At 49.1% G+C, this 18806-nt stretch overlaps 1 protein-coding gene across 1 annotated transcript; it reads right to left on the bottom strand.

Moving 5' to 3' along the window:
• Window positions 1–6: 6 nt before the first annotated feature.
• LOC141079717 (uncharacterized) lies at window positions 7–18001 on the bottom strand. Its single transcript, XM_073565368.1, has 4 exons — window positions 17588–18001; window positions 16769–16860; window positions 2231–2378; window positions 7–1742 (listed from the first exon to the last, which is right to left on the bottom strand). The coding sequence occupies exons 1-4, from the start codon at window positions 17945–17947 to the stop codon at window positions 267–269; spliced, it is 2076 nt and encodes a 691-aa protein (XP_073421469.1). The 5' UTR covers window positions 17948–18001; the 3' UTR covers window positions 7–266.
• Between the last annotated feature and the right edge of the window lie 805 nt (window positions 18002–18806).

The raw sequence follows: 18806 nt of genomic DNA, 5'->3' as shown, positions 1-18806 counted from the left end.
TGGGTCAGGCTTCACATCAGTGCTGAAATACTATGAATCAGGATGAACAATGATGGTGGATGGGAAGCAGGTGAAGGCTGCGCCTATCAGTCACACCATTGGGTCGTGGTTATATTGATATGAGGTTTACAGGTATTACATCACTATGGGATAGTAAATGAAAAGACTGCACACACTGTAGGTTTCTCACAAAACCCTGCTGGATGACTGGAGCTATGACCCCAAGAGCTAAGAAAATGCAAGGTGAAGGAGGAACACTGCAGTCTTTATGCGGCTGCATGTCCCGGGGATGCGGTCTGACTTACTTTCATTTTCTCAGCTTCTTTATTTTTGCGGTCGGCTTCCCGTTCTGCCAGCATCGTTGCTAATGAAGTTGCGGGTTTGGCATCTGTTTTGACAGTGGCTTTGGCCTCGGTAAGATCTTCAGTGGTTTCAATGACACGCAGGTTGCTGCGGGGGTTGTACACTGTGGCGGGTGCACTGACAGGGACACTTATATGAGGTGGCGGCATGTGTGCGGGTGGTGGTTGGGGGGGCACTGCTGAGTACATAGTCCAGCTGGATGTGGGATACGACACATAGGGAGTATAGGGATTGTAGCTAGGTGGCATGCTATATGCAGAGACCATTGGGGAATGTGGGTATGGAGGATAGATCGGGATTTGTGAGGGACTTATTGGAGTAAGTGTGGGTTCGGACACAGAGCAGGGGATGGGCAGCTGAACAGGGACCTCTACTTTCGGTGCTGCAATTGTATCTTTGGGTAATGGCTTACTCAAAATAAGCTGAGGATTCTCTTCAGGGATGGGGGCCGGGCTCGGCAGCATCACAGGGGGGGATGGTTCTTTAGCGACTGGTTTTACAACTGGCTCAGTCTTCATTGCGGTTTCTTCTTTCCTTTCTGCTTTGACTTGAGGTTCAGGCTCTTTGGGTTCAGACACTTTAGCTTTGAGCTCAGCAGAGTTGACCATGGGCCCGCTCTGTGGCTGCTCAGTTGTAGGCTGCGTTATCTTAGGTGCCATTTTCTTCCCATGAAGCCGCTCTTGTGTTCTGATGGCAAGTTTCCCGATTTCAGCAACACCAATATCCAGGCCAATGGTCTTCAGTAGGTCGTGGATCTTCTCAAACTCTTGCTTGTTCGCGGAGCTCTTGACTGGTGGAGTGGAGGCCGTTTGGTCAGATTGAACTTTTTTCTGCTCTGCCTTCTCGTCTCCATATAGGAAACGCTCCTCATCATCAATCTCGGCAGATCCGCACTGTTTGATATCTGGAGATTTACTTAGGAGAGAAGACAATTTGCAATCCTGGTTATGAGGCAACAAGACGCTGCCTGCCACATCAGCTGCTGCCTTCTTAGGGGAGACATTCCCATCACCTGACGGGGCAGTCTGAGATTTAGGGGAGCTCTTGGTAAAAAGGTTTCCTATAGTGGAGCTGTCCTTTGGATCACATGGAGGGATTTTACTTGTGACATTTGGTTTCACCACAAAATCTGCACTTCTGCTTAGTGTCCAGTTTGTCGGCACTACCGTAAGTGGGGTAGTGCCATGTGGAAGAGGAACCTCCGGTCCCTGTGCTGCAGCTGCTAAAGCAGAAGAGTTGGAGGCGCTGGGTGTGAAGAGACCCATCTTCACCACCATAGAGAGGGAGCTTTCTGTGGTCAGGTTACTCTTCTCTGTGATCTTCCCTGCCCCCACAGAACTCACACTTGTCCCATCTTTACTGCTCAAGAGCATGTCAACCTGGAAAAATATGGAAATAACACATGAGCAGAGTGAACAGTACAGGAGCCCATCACCTCAGAGAAGTGAGTGAAGAGTCGGCAGAATGGAGCCATACATCCTCACCCCAGAGGACAAAGACGTTAGAGGAGAGCCAAAAGTATGGGGGATCCACAACCTCAGGGCGGAGGACAGAGAAATGCACCGAAAGTCAGCAGTATGGGAGCCCCACCATGTCACCCCAGAGGACAGAGAAGTGAGCGAAGAGTCGGCAGAATGGAGCCATAAATCCTAACCCCGGAAGACAAAGACGTTAGTGGAGAGTCTGTAGCAAGGGGCCCCACAACCTCAGGCCAGAACACTAAACTGTGCGCAGAGTCCACAGTATGAGGCCAGAGGCAACATACGGTCAGAAGCAAAAAAAAAAAAAAAAAGCTACCAATGAACCTCTGGGGCTCAAACCCATAACCCGGCTCTTGGGAGGACACAGAAGTAGTGGCAACACGCACCTGAGGAGACTGGTCAGAGCTGGGGGACTCCACATCTTGACGTTTCTTCAGGATGGACTTCTTGGGCATGGTCAGAGATGAAGCGTGCAAGTTCCGAGAGCAGCTACGTAAGGAGGAATCATTGCCCAATAGCTTCACATCACCGGACCTGGAACAACAAGCACACCATGACTGCATGTGGGCAGCTCTCACTGTGCCGCACCAGGGAACATCATCTACAGTTCCCAGCTATCGGCCATTGCCTGCAGCTCTGAATTCTATCTCCCCATCTGTGGAATTTCTGGGCAACTGTCATTTTACAGTGTGAAATCTCCTGCCAATGGGTGGAAACAGTCAGCAAGCTGCGAATTAATCACTTACATAACAGTATGTGTAAATATGGTGATGTGCTGCAGGAACATGGAAAGAACAAAAACCTGCAGCACCCAAGAGCAGTGAATGCTGGGAGGCTTGAACCATCCAACCACACTGGGCAGTTATAGGTTACAGGGGAGGTCTGGTACCTATCATGTAGCACGGAGAGGTGAGCGGCAGTGGTAACATCACCTCCACACATACCTGACAGTACCCAGCACCATCAGCAGATGTCACCTCATTGGAGCAGCCAACCTTCCCATACAGAACCCCTTTAACAATAGCGGCTGTACATCAATTAAACCCCATAACGAGCACCTTTCACCCAATGTTATACGCCAAGCTGGACATAGTGGCTGCCAGGGCTGTGGAGTCGGTAAGCCAAACCTCCAACTCCACAGCACCGGGCACTACTGAGCATGTGCATAAAGTGCAGCTCTGGTGTATAATACTGCACAGCCCTGGTGTCAGGAATATGACCTTTTTTTATTTGCTCTAATCACACATATAGAGCTCTGCTACATCTCCTTAGTTTTGCCAAAGACATGATACAGCAACGACCCACAGTGCAGCTTCACCCCCTCCTTCATAGCTGCATGCCCCCTCAGTGTGCCTGTGTAATTCTCCCTCTTTCCCCCTCCCTCAGGAAGGTGTGTGATTCTCCTCACCCCTCCCTCAGGAATGTGGAGTGATTAACCCTCCGTCAGGAACAATATTCGCACTAACTCGTAATGGAACAATGTGCCTGTCAAGCGCAGGCTAGAAAAATGCCTAGAATATCTAATTTTCTCAATTTCAGTGATCTAAAAGTGATCAGAGACCTTCATAGGGATGTAATAAAAGAGACTACACATTATCAGGTGCAAAACAAACCCATTTACTCAACATAAAAGTAATAACTTTGATATACACAAATTTCAAAACTCCCAAATAGCCCCCAATGATATCAAGTAACGGCTATTAAAAAGAGAAAATTTTGGCACAAAAACATTTTCTAGGCACCTAGAATAATATTACACACAGAATTAATCTGAATTAGATCCTGAAGGTTCCCCAGAAAAAGCACTTGGAAAGCAAAGAGCAAGAATTGCAATACATGTTTGCATGTGTCAGGCAGATTGCATGATGACATTTGAGACATTCATAATTAGAAAGCCTTCTGTTCCCGCTTTCCATGGTGCAGGTGGTGCATCTCCTTCTTTTGGGAGGTGGTACAGGTGTTGGATTTTCAGTATCAATATCTGGGCGGAATCTTTTGAGCCTAACTTGAATGCCAGAGGGGATACCGATGGTTTTCATACTTCTCCTGCGTAGCTCTCCAAGCATTAGTTCATGGGCCAATTTTTTCAGGTACAGTCGTCTACGGAGTGGTTCAAGCTGGTTTTCAAGGTAAATGATTTGTGAATTTATACCACCCAAATTTAGCATAGCGAAAAATATGACCATTGGCCAGCGCTTGGTGTTTCTGCTGACGCTGAAAGTTGAGCACATCTGATCAGCTGCATCAACACCCCCTTTGGTTTCATTATAAAATGTAATAATCTCTGGTTTTTGTTGTGCTTCAGATTTAGGATCGATGGCATCATCATTATGAAGCATTGAGAGAAGTACATTTTTTTTCCGCATGGTACATAGGAAACCAAAACCTTTCCATCATGGAATGCAAACATACTGCTGCACTGTTTTCTCCCTGTCACAGTAACAAGCTGTGGCGGCAATTCTTTTTTATTTTTTCTTACAGTTCCGACATATGAAAGCTTCTGCGTTTTCAGATAATCAATAAGATCACAATTTGAAAACCAATTATCAGCAGTTATATTGCGACCTGATCCAAATAAGGGCTCAGACATTTTCACAACATCAGTGGGCTTGTTGCTGACACAGTAAGGACCATCTGGCTGTTTTCCAGCATAAATTTCAAGGTTGTATGTGTCGGTCTTACTGGCATCAACAAGTGCAGGGCTGTGGAGTCGGTAAGCCACAGTTGCGACTCCGACTCCTGGATTTTATCAGGCTCCGACTCCTTCATAAATGGCCAATTCATAACAAATTTACTGCTGTAAAATATTAAACATCGTGCTTATTCAGTTTCTCACCATCATATAAGTAATCAGACCACTTAGAGCAAAAACTACATTTATTAGAATACAATTAGAATATAGCAAATAACTTTTATAAACTTTTCTAAACTGTAAGTAAATATGCAATAAACACTTTTATGCAGTTAATAAGAAGAAATCTATAAATTTGTCCTCAGAGAAAGTATTGCCTCTGTCAGATCCTCCTTCATGGATGCCCTCAAATCTGATCTAATTATTTTGAGAGCAGAGAACAACCTCTCTACACTAACTTGTGTTGGTGGCAAAGCAGTAACCACTCGGGCAACATCTCTGACAATGTCAGGATACAGAGGAATCGCTTGTTGCGCTGTTATTTTTGATGAACGGTCAAATTTCTCAATTTCTTTTAGTGCACATGAAAAATTCTGCTGAAATGTACTGGCTGTGTTCCTTGATGGGGATGACTCTTCTTCTATGCGGGAACGCTTTGCACGGTCCTTGTGATCCAAATATTTTTCGAAATTAAATTCTTCATCAGTTGATGATGAGGGTGAAGATGTGGCAGGACGACCAAATTCTTCTTGTTCCTCCTGACTGTTCTGCAACCCTTTCATCCTTACTGCTATTTCAAACAGAGCTTCTTTTCCTTTACTTAGCTGTTGATCATCTAGAAGAATCCGATGCATTGGGTTTACATAAACAGCTGCCAAAAGAATGTTATTTTGTAATAGTAGCTCCTCTCTCCGTTTCATTGATGTAGCAATGCCACTTGCAATTAACCCTCCTCTTTGGGACAGGCGAAACATCAGGTTCTTCCACTCCTTTAATAATAATAATCTTTATTTTTATATAGCGCTAACATATTCCACAACGCTTCACAGTTTGCACACATTTCATCACTGTCCCCGATGGGGCTCACAATCTAAATTCCCTATCAGTATGTCTTTAAAGTGTGGGAGGAAACCGGAGTACCCGGAGGAAACCCACGCAAACACGGGGAGAACATACAAACTCCTTGCAGATGTTGTCCTTGGTGGGATTCGAACCCAGGACCCCAGCGCTGCAAGGCTGCAGCGCTAACCACTGAGCCACCGTGCTGCCCTTTAAGAAAATACCTGGAGTTAAGTCCTCTGCTTGTAATTTTTTAGTCACTGTAAATGGGTGCTCTAGCAATTTTTCCAGCTCAGTCACCTGATTCCACTGACTTTCATTTAGCGTCAGTTGAGGGTTAGCCATGTCTACAAGAAAGGTTTTCAGTTCAACCAAGCGCTGAATCATTAAGTACTGCCCCATCGTGTGGCTTGATCAATAATTGCCCCTTTTCCAGCACGTCTCTTCAAAATTGAGTCAACTTTGGCTACTGTTGCCAGAACCCCTAATTTTCTCACCTTGCCAATCAGTGCAGCAGCATGTCCTTCTTGCAGACTGTCTCTTATAGCCAGCTGTAGCGTATGCACAACACAGCGCATGTGATGAATGAAAGAACATATTGACACAGTTTCAACAAGATCATCTAAACTATCATGTTGCTGTTCATCTGAAGCAACTTCAGTTTGCTCCTCAGTTACAATACTGTGTTCCTCTACTTCAAACATTTCTGTGTCTGTGGACCCAGAATGTTCTTCTAGCTGCTGGTCACCATCATTACTCTCATTCATTAGCTTAATAGGACTTATCATATTTGAAACATTGTCAGTTACGACAGAAAGAACTTGCTCTTTTTTAAGTTCATAGTCTTGCAGAACCTTTTCCACCAAGACCTGGAGAAACTCACTGGTGTGATGAGCTTTGGTGTCTTTTACTGCCAATGTCTTGGTAACTATTCCATTTTTGTCACAAACAAATCGGACATTGATGGCAAAATAGTTCACTCTGTGACGTGTGCAGGCATCCATTTTAAGAAACAGAAAGCGTCCCTTGAGAGTTTTTTTAAGTTCTTCCTTTTGTTTAAAAGCTTCTTCGATTACTAATTTTCTAATACTCTCTCTCCAGAGAAACACCAAGCTTGCGGGCCATTTCCCCATTCAGACACAAAAGCTGGTCGTGAAAATAATGAAATAGGCACACTATCCTTTACAACAAGCTCTATGATCTGTTTTTTAAATGTATCTACTGTCATTGTCACAGTAACTTTGTCACTGACAAAATATCTTGCAACTGATGGCTGCAAAGTTCTCTGCTCCTTTGTTTGGCTGGAAGAGCTGGGCACTGGTTCATTGGTTTGGATGCAGTCTTTCTCATCCACTGCTTTCAGTACTTCTGGATGAAAGCGCTGTAAGTGTCTCTTTAGATTAGAAGCTCTGGTAGGAGCATTTTTATCTTTGCCTGAATATGCACTCATCTTGGCTTCACAGCATTTGTTTTCGTCTGGATCATTTGTCATACACTGACAGACATAATGTTTTCTATCTTGAGTGATGGTGAAATGTTCAAATACAGCTGATTTAATGTGATGCTTCTTTGACATTCTCAGGTTTTTCATTCTGCATTCACAATCCAAATGACAATTGTTTTTCCTAAAAACAATTGTACAAAATTATTGCCAGGTCGTACAACTGATATAGTGGTCAGTAATACTGTTATTATTCCTCATGTGCTCACAGTTAACTGATGCAAAGTTTGTTAAAAGGATAATACTTCTTACAGTCTTCCTCTTCTGAGTAGAAGGCAGCTGTGAGATGCTTGGAAGACGCACACCTAGTATGATCTAGTCTAGAGGAGGAGCTTTACTACTAAGAATTTGCAACACATTTTCACTTTCAGTTTCATACATTGTAAGTAGGGGGGTTGGGGCAGCATGAGGTTAACCAAGTATAAGATTAGATAAGGGCAGTGGAGAACAGTGACACACAAGAAGTAAGAAATGTCTCTATCTCCAGCAGAACTGCTTATCACTGTTGTTCATAGTTTGATAGAACATGTATATCTGAGTAACATTTATAAAATTCATATGAAAGTTCAATTATGAAATATTAATACATTTTTTTTTAAAGCTGGAGTCGGTACATTTTTACCGACTCCGACCAAAACTAACTCCGACTCCACAGCCCTGAACAAGGGCATACATTTTTATTCCGTATTTGCTAGGTTTTGATGGTATGCATTGACGAAATGCGCATCTGCCACGAAAACCAGGGAGCATTTCGTCAGTTGTGACATTTGCCCCAGGGCGATAGTTTATCTTACAGTTTTCCACAAATTTTTGGAATACATCACGAATTGGAGCAAGCCGGTCATATGTTTTACGTTCGGTTCGGGTAGTTCTGTCATCAAACCGAACGCAACGAATTGGAATCTTGAATCCTTTTAGAGACATAAGGCTAAATTTTTCAATTCCATCACTTTCTATACCCCAAAGTTCCTCCAAACTTTGCCGATTTGCCCTATAAGCACCTGCAAGGTATAATAATCCAAAAACTGCACGCAGCTCGATTTCATCCGTGGGCTTCAGGATTCTGTCACAGATGAACTTGTGCTTTATATTGTCTATATATTGATTAGTGTATATGACAATAGAGTCCAGAATGTCATCTGTGAAAAAGTATTCCAGCATTCAGCTGCATTTTTTGCATTTCGTGCTGTTCCCATAACTGCAGGAAGGTGAGTGATAATGTTATGAGGTTCCATACGTTTTTTTATGGGTGGATTCTTGTTCCATTTGTTTTTTTTATCGTTTCCCATATAATAAGCTTCTATATCTTCTTCCTCCTCATCACTGTCACCATCTTGCTCTGTTTCAGAATTTAGTTCACAGACTTCCACCTCATCATGAGAATCAATCTCACTTTCTTCAAAATCCTCATTCATTGTGGGGTCTGCATCATCATCATGTTTCCCACTTTCTCAACATGATGGGGTTTTGAAAGATCATACATTTTCTTCTCCATTTCAGAAGATAATCTGAAGCAAGAGAGAGAATATGCATTAGGGAACAATGTGCCTGAGAAGCACACTTTCATTTGTAAGAAAATCTGCCTTATTTATATGAAATATCCACAAACCTTTCTCTATCCATTCATAAAACAAGCTAAATAAACAATAGTAATGACTAAAAACATTACATACCAACCTTATAAAGTGTGATGTGTTCGGGACCAATGAGCCTGAGAAGCCAGCACAGCTATATCTTCCTTCCTGAAGCTCTGCAGACCAACTGTGGTATCAGGTTTCACACAGCAGCTAGAGCCAGGAGACTATCTAGAGGGAGGGGGTTTCCTGAAAATCTGGTGAGAAGGGAGAAATGAAAGTAGAAGAGCTGCGCCAGTCAGATCCATTGTTCCTGACGGAGGGTTAGAAACCAGCCTTTGTCTAAAAGCACATGGTTCCTTTATGTCTCTCTGATCAAATATAATGGCACAGAATATTCATAGAAGCAGGAAGCTATTTCTGCAGGGTTAGAGCTATCCACAGGTGGGTTTTGAAGCTTTGGCACCTATCCAGAGTCGAGAAAAGAGGTCCCGACGTCCACTATCCCGCAGGTGGTTCATGTTTGGTATCGAAAGAACGGTAATTTCGAAATATGAAAAATCTCAGTCCTGCCATCATCCTACGAGCCTCGCGCCCAGAGTTATAACACTTATAAGTATTATTAACTTTTGAAAAGGGAAGTGCATGCCATAGCTTGGCCCACACCCAACAGAGTATAAGGCTATGAAGCCCAATTAGGAGAGTGCCTTTCTGTCATTCTGACTGGGGACCAGCTGTAGCAAGCTGTGCATTTTGACCTGCCACTCTGGGAAGGTCCCCTCCCCCTACTCCACATGGCGTGCCATTGACGGAAATATGTAAGTTCCTTCTATTAATTTATTGTTATTTTGTAATTGCCTGTATATATTGTAATTGTCTCTTTTGTAACATCTTTTTATATTTTTGTAAACACTGCCTATCTTTTGTGGAGTAAAACTAAAAATTGACTAGCTTCAGTTTCCTTGCTCTAAAAGTATTGCCACGTCCTCTGTGCTAAAACTGCGCTACTGTTGAGTTGACTCCTGACCTGATATTGATTTTAATATCAAAACTAGGAGGTGGTGGCAGCAAAGTGTGTTCTGGGGTATTTGGTAGATTCTGGCAGGGACGGAATGGAGGTTTTACATGTGTATTTCCTGCTTGGGACTGGGAATATACATACCGCCCTCCCTGCAGAGCGCCAATAGTCAGTACACGACGAGGCAGCCTTTCCGGCGACTACTTAACCTAGGTGTAGTTCCATGACAGACCTGATGGTAAGGAGGGCGCTAGAGAGCTGCAAGTTCCACAACAGGAACTGAAGGTAGGATCGTAAAATAGGATCCCTGACACCTGGTCACTACTGAGCATATGCATAAAGTGCAGCTCTGGGGTATAATACTGCACAGCATCGGTCACTATTGAGCATGAGCATAAAGTGCAGCTCTGGGGTATAACACTGCACAGCCCTGGTCACTACTAAGCATGAGCATAAAGTGCAGCTCTGGGGTATAACACTGCACAGCTCTGGTCACTACTGAGCATGAGCATAAAGTGCAGCTCTGGGGTATAACACTGCACAGCCCTGGTCACTACTGAGCAAGAGCATAAAGTGCAGCTCTGGGGTATAACACTGCACAGCTCTGGTCACTACTGAGCAAGAGCATAAAGTGCAGCTCTGGGGTGTAACACTGCACAGCCCTGGTCACTACTGAGCATGTGCATAAAGTGCAGCTCTGGGGTATAACACTGCACAGCTCTGGTCACTACTGAGCAAGAGCATAAAGTGCAGCTCTGGGGTATAACACTGCACAGCCCTGGTCACTACTGAGCATGAGCATAAAGTGCAGCTCTGGGGTATAACACTGCACAGCTCTGGTCACTACTGAGCAAGAGCATAAAGTGCAGCTCTGGGGTGTAACACTGCACAGCCCTGGTCACTACTGAGCATGTGCATAAAGTGCAGCTCTGGGGTATAACACTGCACAGCCCCGGTCAATACTGAGCATGTGCATAAAGTGCAGCTCGGGTATAACACTGTACAGCCCCGGTCACTACTGAGCATGAGCATAAAGTGCAGCTCTGGGGTATAACACTGTACAGCCCCGGTCACTACTGAGCATGTGCATAAAGTGCAGCTCGGGTATAACACTGTACAGCCCCGGTCACTACTGAGCATGAGCATAAAGTGCAGCTCTGGGGTATAACACTGCACAGCCCTGGCCACTACTGAGCATGAGCATAAAGTGCAGCTCTGGGGTATAACACTGTACTGCCCTGGTCACTACTGAGCATGTGTATAAAGTGCTGCACAGATTCATCTCCTCTAACAGCTGAGATCAGGAATATTTCAGGACTTTTCACCAATTATTATAGAAACCTTTACAGCACAGCCTGCACCCAATGTGTTATATATGATAGGAGTTGGAGTGGGTGCATTTTCTACAGACCCCACGGCCCTGGTGACAACAGAGCGGTGAACACTTTTTTTTTTTTTCTTAATTTCACTTTGCATGCAGAGAAATTTAAGTACTGGGCACTTAAATGGTTAACTTTATTAACGTTTGTCAGGGAAACCCCTTTTAGATTCCAGTTAGGAACTTGCAGCTCTCTGGTGCCCCCTTACCCTCAGGTCAGTCAGGGAACTGCACCTAGGATAAGTAGTCACCGGAGAGGCTGCCTTGTCATGTACTGGTTATTGGGGCACTCTGCAATGAGGGCGGGAATATAAACATAAACCTCCAATCCGTCACTGCCAGGATCCCCCAGTAACACCAGGACGGTATGCTGCCACCAGTTCCTCGTTGGATTTGAGCTTGGTCCGTTACCAAGCTTTTATCGGGTCAGAAACCAACCGCGGGCAGCACGAGTTTGCGCAGGAAGCATTTTGGTCCTTGCAGAAGCCAATGGGGTGAAGGACAGTGAGGCTATGTGCACACGCTGCAGATTCACCGGCGGGTTTTTCCACGCGGATCCGCAGGTAAAGTGACCTGCGGTTTTGCCCTGCGGTTTCACACCTCTACTATGTTAAAGGTGTGAAACCGGCCAAACAATTGACATGCTGCGGTTTGTAAACTGCAGCAAAACCGCACAGAAAAAACTGCAGCGTGAGCACAGTGGTTTTGAAAAGCCATAGGGTAACATGGTACTGTACCATGTCTGCGGAAACGCAGCAGAATCCGCACCGTGTGCACACAGCCTGAGTCAGCTTTGGTTGTGTTGTCACTTTACAGGGTTCCAGCTTAGGGGATCTGCTCCACTGACCATCGCGACTCCATGGATACGTTTGGGATAGTCAGGATTTGGACCCATCATTTGCATGAGCGCCATAGATACGTTTGTGGAGAAGCCAGGTTGTGACCCTCCGGTCACCTGGCCTTGTACCTCAATGGACGGTCATCTTCCTACACTGTCGTTACCTCCTCTCTGTGCGTGCCACAGGTGGGGCAGTCGGCCCTGGAAGCTCTGAAGTCACAGCCGCCATTATCCCGGCGACTCAGGGAAGGGTGAGACCCTGTAATGTCACCATCTTGGGTACTGAGCTGGGACTGTTCTGTGTGTTATCTGCCTGTTTCGTGGTTCAATAAAGCATAGCCACACTTTTGTCCTCACCCTGTGTTGTCTGAGTAGCGTTATGTCTACGGTAAAAGCAGAGCAGGCATGCAGTGGGACGATCCCTGGTCCATGCGGTCTCAAGCCAATGGACAAGAGCACCCACCGACACCCCTCCCCTGTATCACCACAGGGGGCATATACCAGGATGGGGGGGCATATTGCTTTTTATCTGCAGTCTGGCACCCCTGCTCCTGTCTGTGGCTGTACTTTGTTGCCCCTGCCTGCTCTCTGCTGCCCCCAGTGTTGGCACTTCACGATACATAAGTGGGTTTTGGGTTGCAGTTTCGGCACTCAGTCTCTAAAAGGTTCGCTTGGTCACTGTTCTAGTACATTACTTCAATAAAACGGCGCTGGAGTCGACACATGCGCATACCGTAATCACCAAAGCCATTTTATTGAAGACACCACCATATATGCGAATTCGCAGACTGTGTCTTCAACAAAATTGCAGCAGATATCACAGGATGCGCATGTGGTGACTCCAGCGCCATTTTACTGAAGAATTTAACTACAACGTCAACATAGAGGAAGAACGGTGTCACAATGTGCCGTAACCGTTCCGACGAGGGGGACCGGTGTCACAACGTGCCGTAACCGTACCGACGAGGGGACCGGTGTCACAACGTGCCGTAACGACGAGGGGAACGGTGTCACAACGTGCCGTAACGACGAGGGGAACGGTGTCACAACGTGCCGTAACGACGAGGGGAACGGTGTCACAACGTGCCGTAACGACGAGGGGAACGGTGTCACAACGTGCCGTAACGACGAGGGGAACGGTGTCACAACGTGCCGTAACGACGAGGGGAACGGTGTCACAACGTGCCGTAACGACGAGGGGAACGGTGTCACAACGTGCCGTAACGACGAGGGGAACGGTGTCACAACGTGCCGTAACGACGAGGGGAACGGTGTCACAACGTGCCGTAACGACGAGGGGAACGGTGTCACAACGTGCCGTAACGACGAGGGGAACGGTGTCACAACGTGCCGTAACGACGAGGGGAACGGTGTCACAACGTGCCGTAACGACGAGAGGAACGGTGTCACAACGTGCCGTAACGACGAGAGGAACGGTGTCACAACGTGCCGTAACGACGAGAGGAACGGTGTCACAACGTGCCGTAACGACGAGAGGAACGGTGTCACAATGTGCCGTAACGACGAGAGGAACGGTGTCACAATGTGCCGTAACGACGAGAGGAACGGTGTCACAATGTGCCGTAACGACGAGAGGAACGGTGTCACAATGTGCCGTAACGACGAGAGGAACGGTGTCACAATGTGCCGTAACGACAAGAGGAACGGTGTCACAATGTGCCGTAACGACAAGAGGAACGGTGTCACAATGTGCCGTAACGACAAGAGGAACGGTGTCACAATGTGCCGTAACGACAAGAGGAACGGTGTCACAATGTGCCGTAACGACAAGAGGAACGGTGTCACAATGTGCCGTAACGACAAGAGGAACGGTGTCACAATGTGCCGTAACGACAAGAGGAACGGTGTCACAATGTGCCGTAACGACAAGAGGAACGGTGTCACAATGTGCCGTAACGACAAGAGGAACGGTGTCACAATGTGCCGTAACGACAAGAGGAACGGTGTCACAATGTGCCGTAACGACAAGAGGAACGGTGTCACAATGTGCCGTAACGACAAGAGGAACGGTGTCACAATGTGCCGTAACGACAAGAGGAACGGTGTCACAATGTGCCGTAACGACAAGAGGAACGGTGTCACAATGTGCCGTAACGACAAGAGGAACGGTGTCACAATGTGCCGTAACGACAAGAGGAACGGTGTCACAATGTGCCGTAACGACAAGAGGAACGGTGTCACAATGTGCCGTAACGACAAGAGGAACGGTGTCACAATGTGCCGTAACGACAAGAGGAACGGTGTCACAATGTGCCGTAACGACAAGAGGAACGGTGTCACAATGTGCCGTAACGACAAGAGGAACGGTGTCACAATGTGCCGTAACGACAAGAGGAACGGTGTCACAATGTGCCGTAACGACAAGAGGAACGGTGTCACAATGTGCCGTAACGACAAGAGGAACGGTGTCACAATGTGCCGTAACGACAAGAGGAACGGTGTCACAATGTGCCGTAACGACAAGAGGAACGGTGTCACAATGTGCCGTAACGACAAGAGGAACGGTGTCACAATGTGCCGTAACGACAAGAGGAACGGTGTCACAATGTGCCGTAACGACAAGAGGAACGGTGTCACAATGTGCCGTAACGACAAGAGGAACGGTGTCACAATGTGCCGTAACGACAAGAGGAACGGTGTCACAATGTGCCGTAACGACAAGAGGAACGGTGTCACAATGTGCCGTAACGACAAGAGGAACGGTGTCACAATGTGCCGTAACGACAAGAGGAACGGTGTCACAATGTGCCGTAACGACAAGAGGAACGGTGTCACAATGTGCCGTAACGACAAGAGGAACGGTGTCACAATGTGCCGTAACGACAAGAGGAACGGTGTCACAATGTGCCGTAACGACAAGAGGAACGGTGTCACAATGTGCCGTAACGACAAGAGGAACGGTGTCACAATGTGCCGTAACGACAAGAGGAACGGTGTCACAATGTGCCGTAACGACAAGAGGAACGGTGTCACAATGTGCCGTAACGACAAGAGGAACGGTGTCACAATGTGCCATAACGACGAGAGGAACGGTGTCACAATGTGCCATAACCATGCCGACGAGAGGAACGGTGTCACAATGTGCCATAACCATACCGATGAGAGGAACGGTGTCACATTTTGCCATAACCATACAGACGAGAACGGTGTCACAATGTGCCGTAACCATAAGACAAGAAGAACGGTGTCACAATGTGCCATAACCTGTTATGACTGGGTCACCGAGGAGGATAGCAGGCCCAAGCTAAGCCACAGAAAACCAGTGAGGTTGGTAACTAAGCAGATTGCAGACCCCTAATCCTATCCACACAACTGGCAGCTGCTGTGGAGCGTACCTACGATGATCCTAGGCGCCTCGGCACAGCCGGAGGACTAGATAAGCCTAAAGCAAGAAAGGGGAAATCTAAACTGCCCCAGAGCAAACCCCAAAGGAATAGACAGCCCCCAACATGTATTATCAGTGAGACATGATGAAAACACAAACGCAGGTAGGAAAATAGGCTGAGCAAACGATGGGGCCCACACGAACTAGAAAGGACAGGAAAGGAAAGGCACTGTCTGCAATCACGCAAAACCCTACAAAAATGTCCAACACGACTCTGGTATATTCTGAAAGCAAAGCAAAAAGAGGCCAATCTAATAAGGGACAAAAACAAACTGGCACAAGGAGTAACATATGGACGGTGATTCAGCACAGCCCCAGCCGGAGCTGGCTGACCCGCACAAAACTGAGATAGACAAAACCAGATCAAATGTGAACAGAATAACAAATGAACACTTAGCTGAGCATGCAGGGACTGAGCTGGAAACTAAGACCTCAGGAGGCAGGAAGAAACTCACCAGCAGGGATAGAGGGAGTCGGCTGTCTTAAATCCCAATCTGAAACCCCAGAGCTCCAATTGTTGTCCTCATTATTAGGTGCCAAGCCTCTGTCAGTCAGATCAGCTCCACTACCTCCAGCAACCACCAGAGGGAGCCCAGAAAGAGAACTTGCAAACCCTCTGTCAATTTGACCAGCTCCACTACCTTCACTAGTAATCAGAGGTAGGCCAGAAAGCGAATTCACAACAGTAACCGTACCGACGAGGGGACCGGTGTCACAACGTGCCGTAACCGTACCGACGAGGGGACCGGTGTCACAACGTGCCGTAACCGTACCGACGAGGGGACCGGTGTCACAACGTGCCGTAACCGTACCGACGAGGGGACCGGTGTCACAACGTGCCGTAACCGTACCGACGAGGGGATCGGTGTCACAACGTGCCGTAACCGTACCGACGAGGGGATCGGTGTCACAACGTGCCGTAACCGTACCGACGAGGGGATCGGTGTCACAACGTGCCGTAACCGTACCGACGAGGGGATCGGTGTCACAACGTGCCGTAACCGTACCGACGAGGGGATCGGTGTCACAACGTGCCGTAACCGTACCGACGAGGGGACCGGTGTCACAACGTGCCGTAACCGTACCGACGAGGGGACCGGTGTCACAACGTGCCGTAACCGTACCGACGAGGGGACCGGTGTCACAACGTGCCGTAACCGTACCGACGAGGGGACCGGTGTCACAACGTGCCGTAACCGTACCGACGAGGGGACCGGTGTCACAACGTGCCGTAACCGTACCGACGAGGGGACCGGTGTCACAACGTGCCGTAACCGTACCGACGAGGGGACCGGTGTCACAACGTGCCGTAACCGTACCGACGAGGGGACCGGTGTCACAACTTGCCGTAACCGTACCGACGAGGGGACCGGTGTCACAACGTGCCGTAACCATATCGACGAGAACGGTGTCACAATGTGACCATGCACCAGTACAATGTCCCCCCCGCTGTAATGGCTGCCTCTGACTGCGCAGCAGCATGGACCGCACCTCCCCACCCAATGGTCTCACACCTACCTGTCGTGCTTCGGTGGGCTGCCCTGAGCCCGGCGCCCAGAAGTGCGGAGATCCCTGCCCGGACTGGAGCGAAGAGTGGGGGAGCGACGACGCTGAAAACAAGAGGAGGAAAGAGCAAAGTAATCTCCAGGAGAGAAAAGGAAGAGACAGCAAGTGTGCGGGCGCAGAGCCGGATCCCACGCAGCGCGCGGGCGCAGAGCCGGATCCCACGCAGCGCGCGGGCGCAGAGCCGGATCCCACGCAGCGCGCGGGCGCAGAGCCGGATCCCACGCAGCGCGCGGGCGCAGAGCCGGATCCCACGCAGCGCGCGGGCGCAGAGCCGGATCCCACGCAGCGCGCGGGCGCAGAGCCGGATCCCACGCAGCGCCCGGGCGCAGAGCCGGATCCCACGCAGCGCCCGGGCGCAGAGCCGGATCCCACGCAGCGTGCGGGCGCAGAGCCGGATCCCACGCAGCGTACGGGCGCAGAGCCGGATCCCACGGAGCGTACGGGCGCAGAGCCGGATCCCACGCAGCGTACGGGCGCAGAGCCGGATCCCACGCAGCGTACGGGCGCAGAGCCGGATCCCACGCAGCGTACGGGCGCAGAGCCGGATCCCACGCAGCGTACGGGCGCAGAGCCGGATCCCACGCAGCGTACGGGCGCAGAGCCGGATCCCACGCAGCGTACGGGCGCAGAGCCGGATCCCACGCAGCGTACGGGCGCAGAGCCGGATCCCACGCAGCGTACGGGCGCAGAGCCGGATCCCACGCAGCGTACGGGCGCAGAGCCGGATCCCCTTCCCCGAGTAGATGACTGCACAGCCCCCCGGCCTCTCACCTCACGGCGGTACTCATCATCCGGGGAGCGGAGCTGGGGCTGTGGGGACGGGGAGCGGCGGGGCCTGGAGCGGGAGCGGCGGGGCCTGGAGCGGGAGCGGCGGGGCCTGGAGCGGGAGCGGCGGGGCCTGGAGCGGGAGCGGCCTGCACGGCTCCGGGACTTGGAGCGCGACCGTCCCCGAGGTCTGGAGCGGGAGCGGCCTCTTCTGTCAGGTGAGCGGCTGCGCCTGAGGGGAGAGCGGTGTATGCGGGCGGGGGAGTGGCCTCGGGACCAGGAGCGCTCCTCCGGAGAGCGAGGACTGTCCCGGTACAGGGCCGGAGGGTCCGGGGAGAGAGCGCGGCGCCGAGGTGTCCGGTACATGGCGAAGGCTCCGATGATCCGATCACTGCGGCTCAGTTTGCGTCACACGCTCTACGTCCTACGTCACCACGGCGGGCGCCATCTTACTACACCTCCACCATTACATCTGCGCACACCGCGCCATCTTACTACACCTCCACCATTACATCTGCACACACCGCTCCATCTTACTACACCTCCACCATTACATCTGCGCACACCGCGCCATCTTACTACACCTCCACCATTACATCTGCACACACCGCTCCATCTTACTACACCTCCACCATTACATCTGCAGACACCGCGCCATCTTACTACACCTCCACTATTACATCTGCACACACCGCTCCATCTTACTACACCTCCACTATTACATCTGCACACACCGCGCCATCTCACTACACCTCCACCATTACATCTGCACACACCGCGCCATCTTACTACACCTCCACCATTACATCTGCACACACCGCTCCATCTTACTACACCTCCACCATTATATCTGCACACACCGCTCCATCTTACTACACCTCCACCATTACATCTGCACACACCGCTCCATCTTACTACACCTCCACCATTACATCTGCACACACCGCTCCATCTTACTACACCTCCACCATTATATCTGCACACACCGCGCCATCTCACTACACCTCCACCATTACATCTGCACACACCGCTCCATCTTACTACACCTCCACCATTATATCTGCACACACCGCTCCATCTTACTACACCTCCACCATTACATCTGCACACACCGCTCCATCTTACTACACCTCCACCATTACATCTGCACACACCGCTCCATCTTACTACACCTCCACCATTACATCTGCACACACCGCACCATCTTACTACACCTCCACCATTA

The sequence above is a fragment of the Dendrobates tinctorius genome, unplaced genomic scaffold, assembly GCF_039654945.1.
Source record: "Dendrobates tinctorius isolate UK_male_01 unplaced genomic scaffold, ASM3965494v1 ptg000691l, whole genome shotgun sequence".
Taxonomy (NCBI): domain Eukaryota; kingdom Metazoa; phylum Chordata; class Amphibia; order Anura; family Dendrobatidae; genus Dendrobates; species Dendrobates tinctorius.
Note: the sequence above shows the minus strand (reverse complement) of the source record. Positions and strands in the feature narration are given on the sequence as shown.

What these genes read in the sequence shown, in the direction of transcription:
- LOC141079717 (XM_073565368.1), bottom strand. Translation starts at nt 17,947, where the DNA reads ATGTACCGGACACCTCGGCGCCGCGCTCTCTCCCCGGACCCTCCGGCC. An exon ending in ATGATGAGTACCGCCGTGAG is followed by an intron (nt 16,861 to 17,587) that starts GTGAGAGGCCGG and finishes TCTTGTTTTCAG; the next exon opens with CGTCGTCGCTCCCCCACTCT. An exon ending in GCTCTGACCAGTCTCCTCAG is followed by an intron (nt 1,743 to 2,230) that starts GTGCGTGTTGCC and finishes ATATTTTTCCAG; the next exon opens with GTTGACATGCTCTTGAGCAG.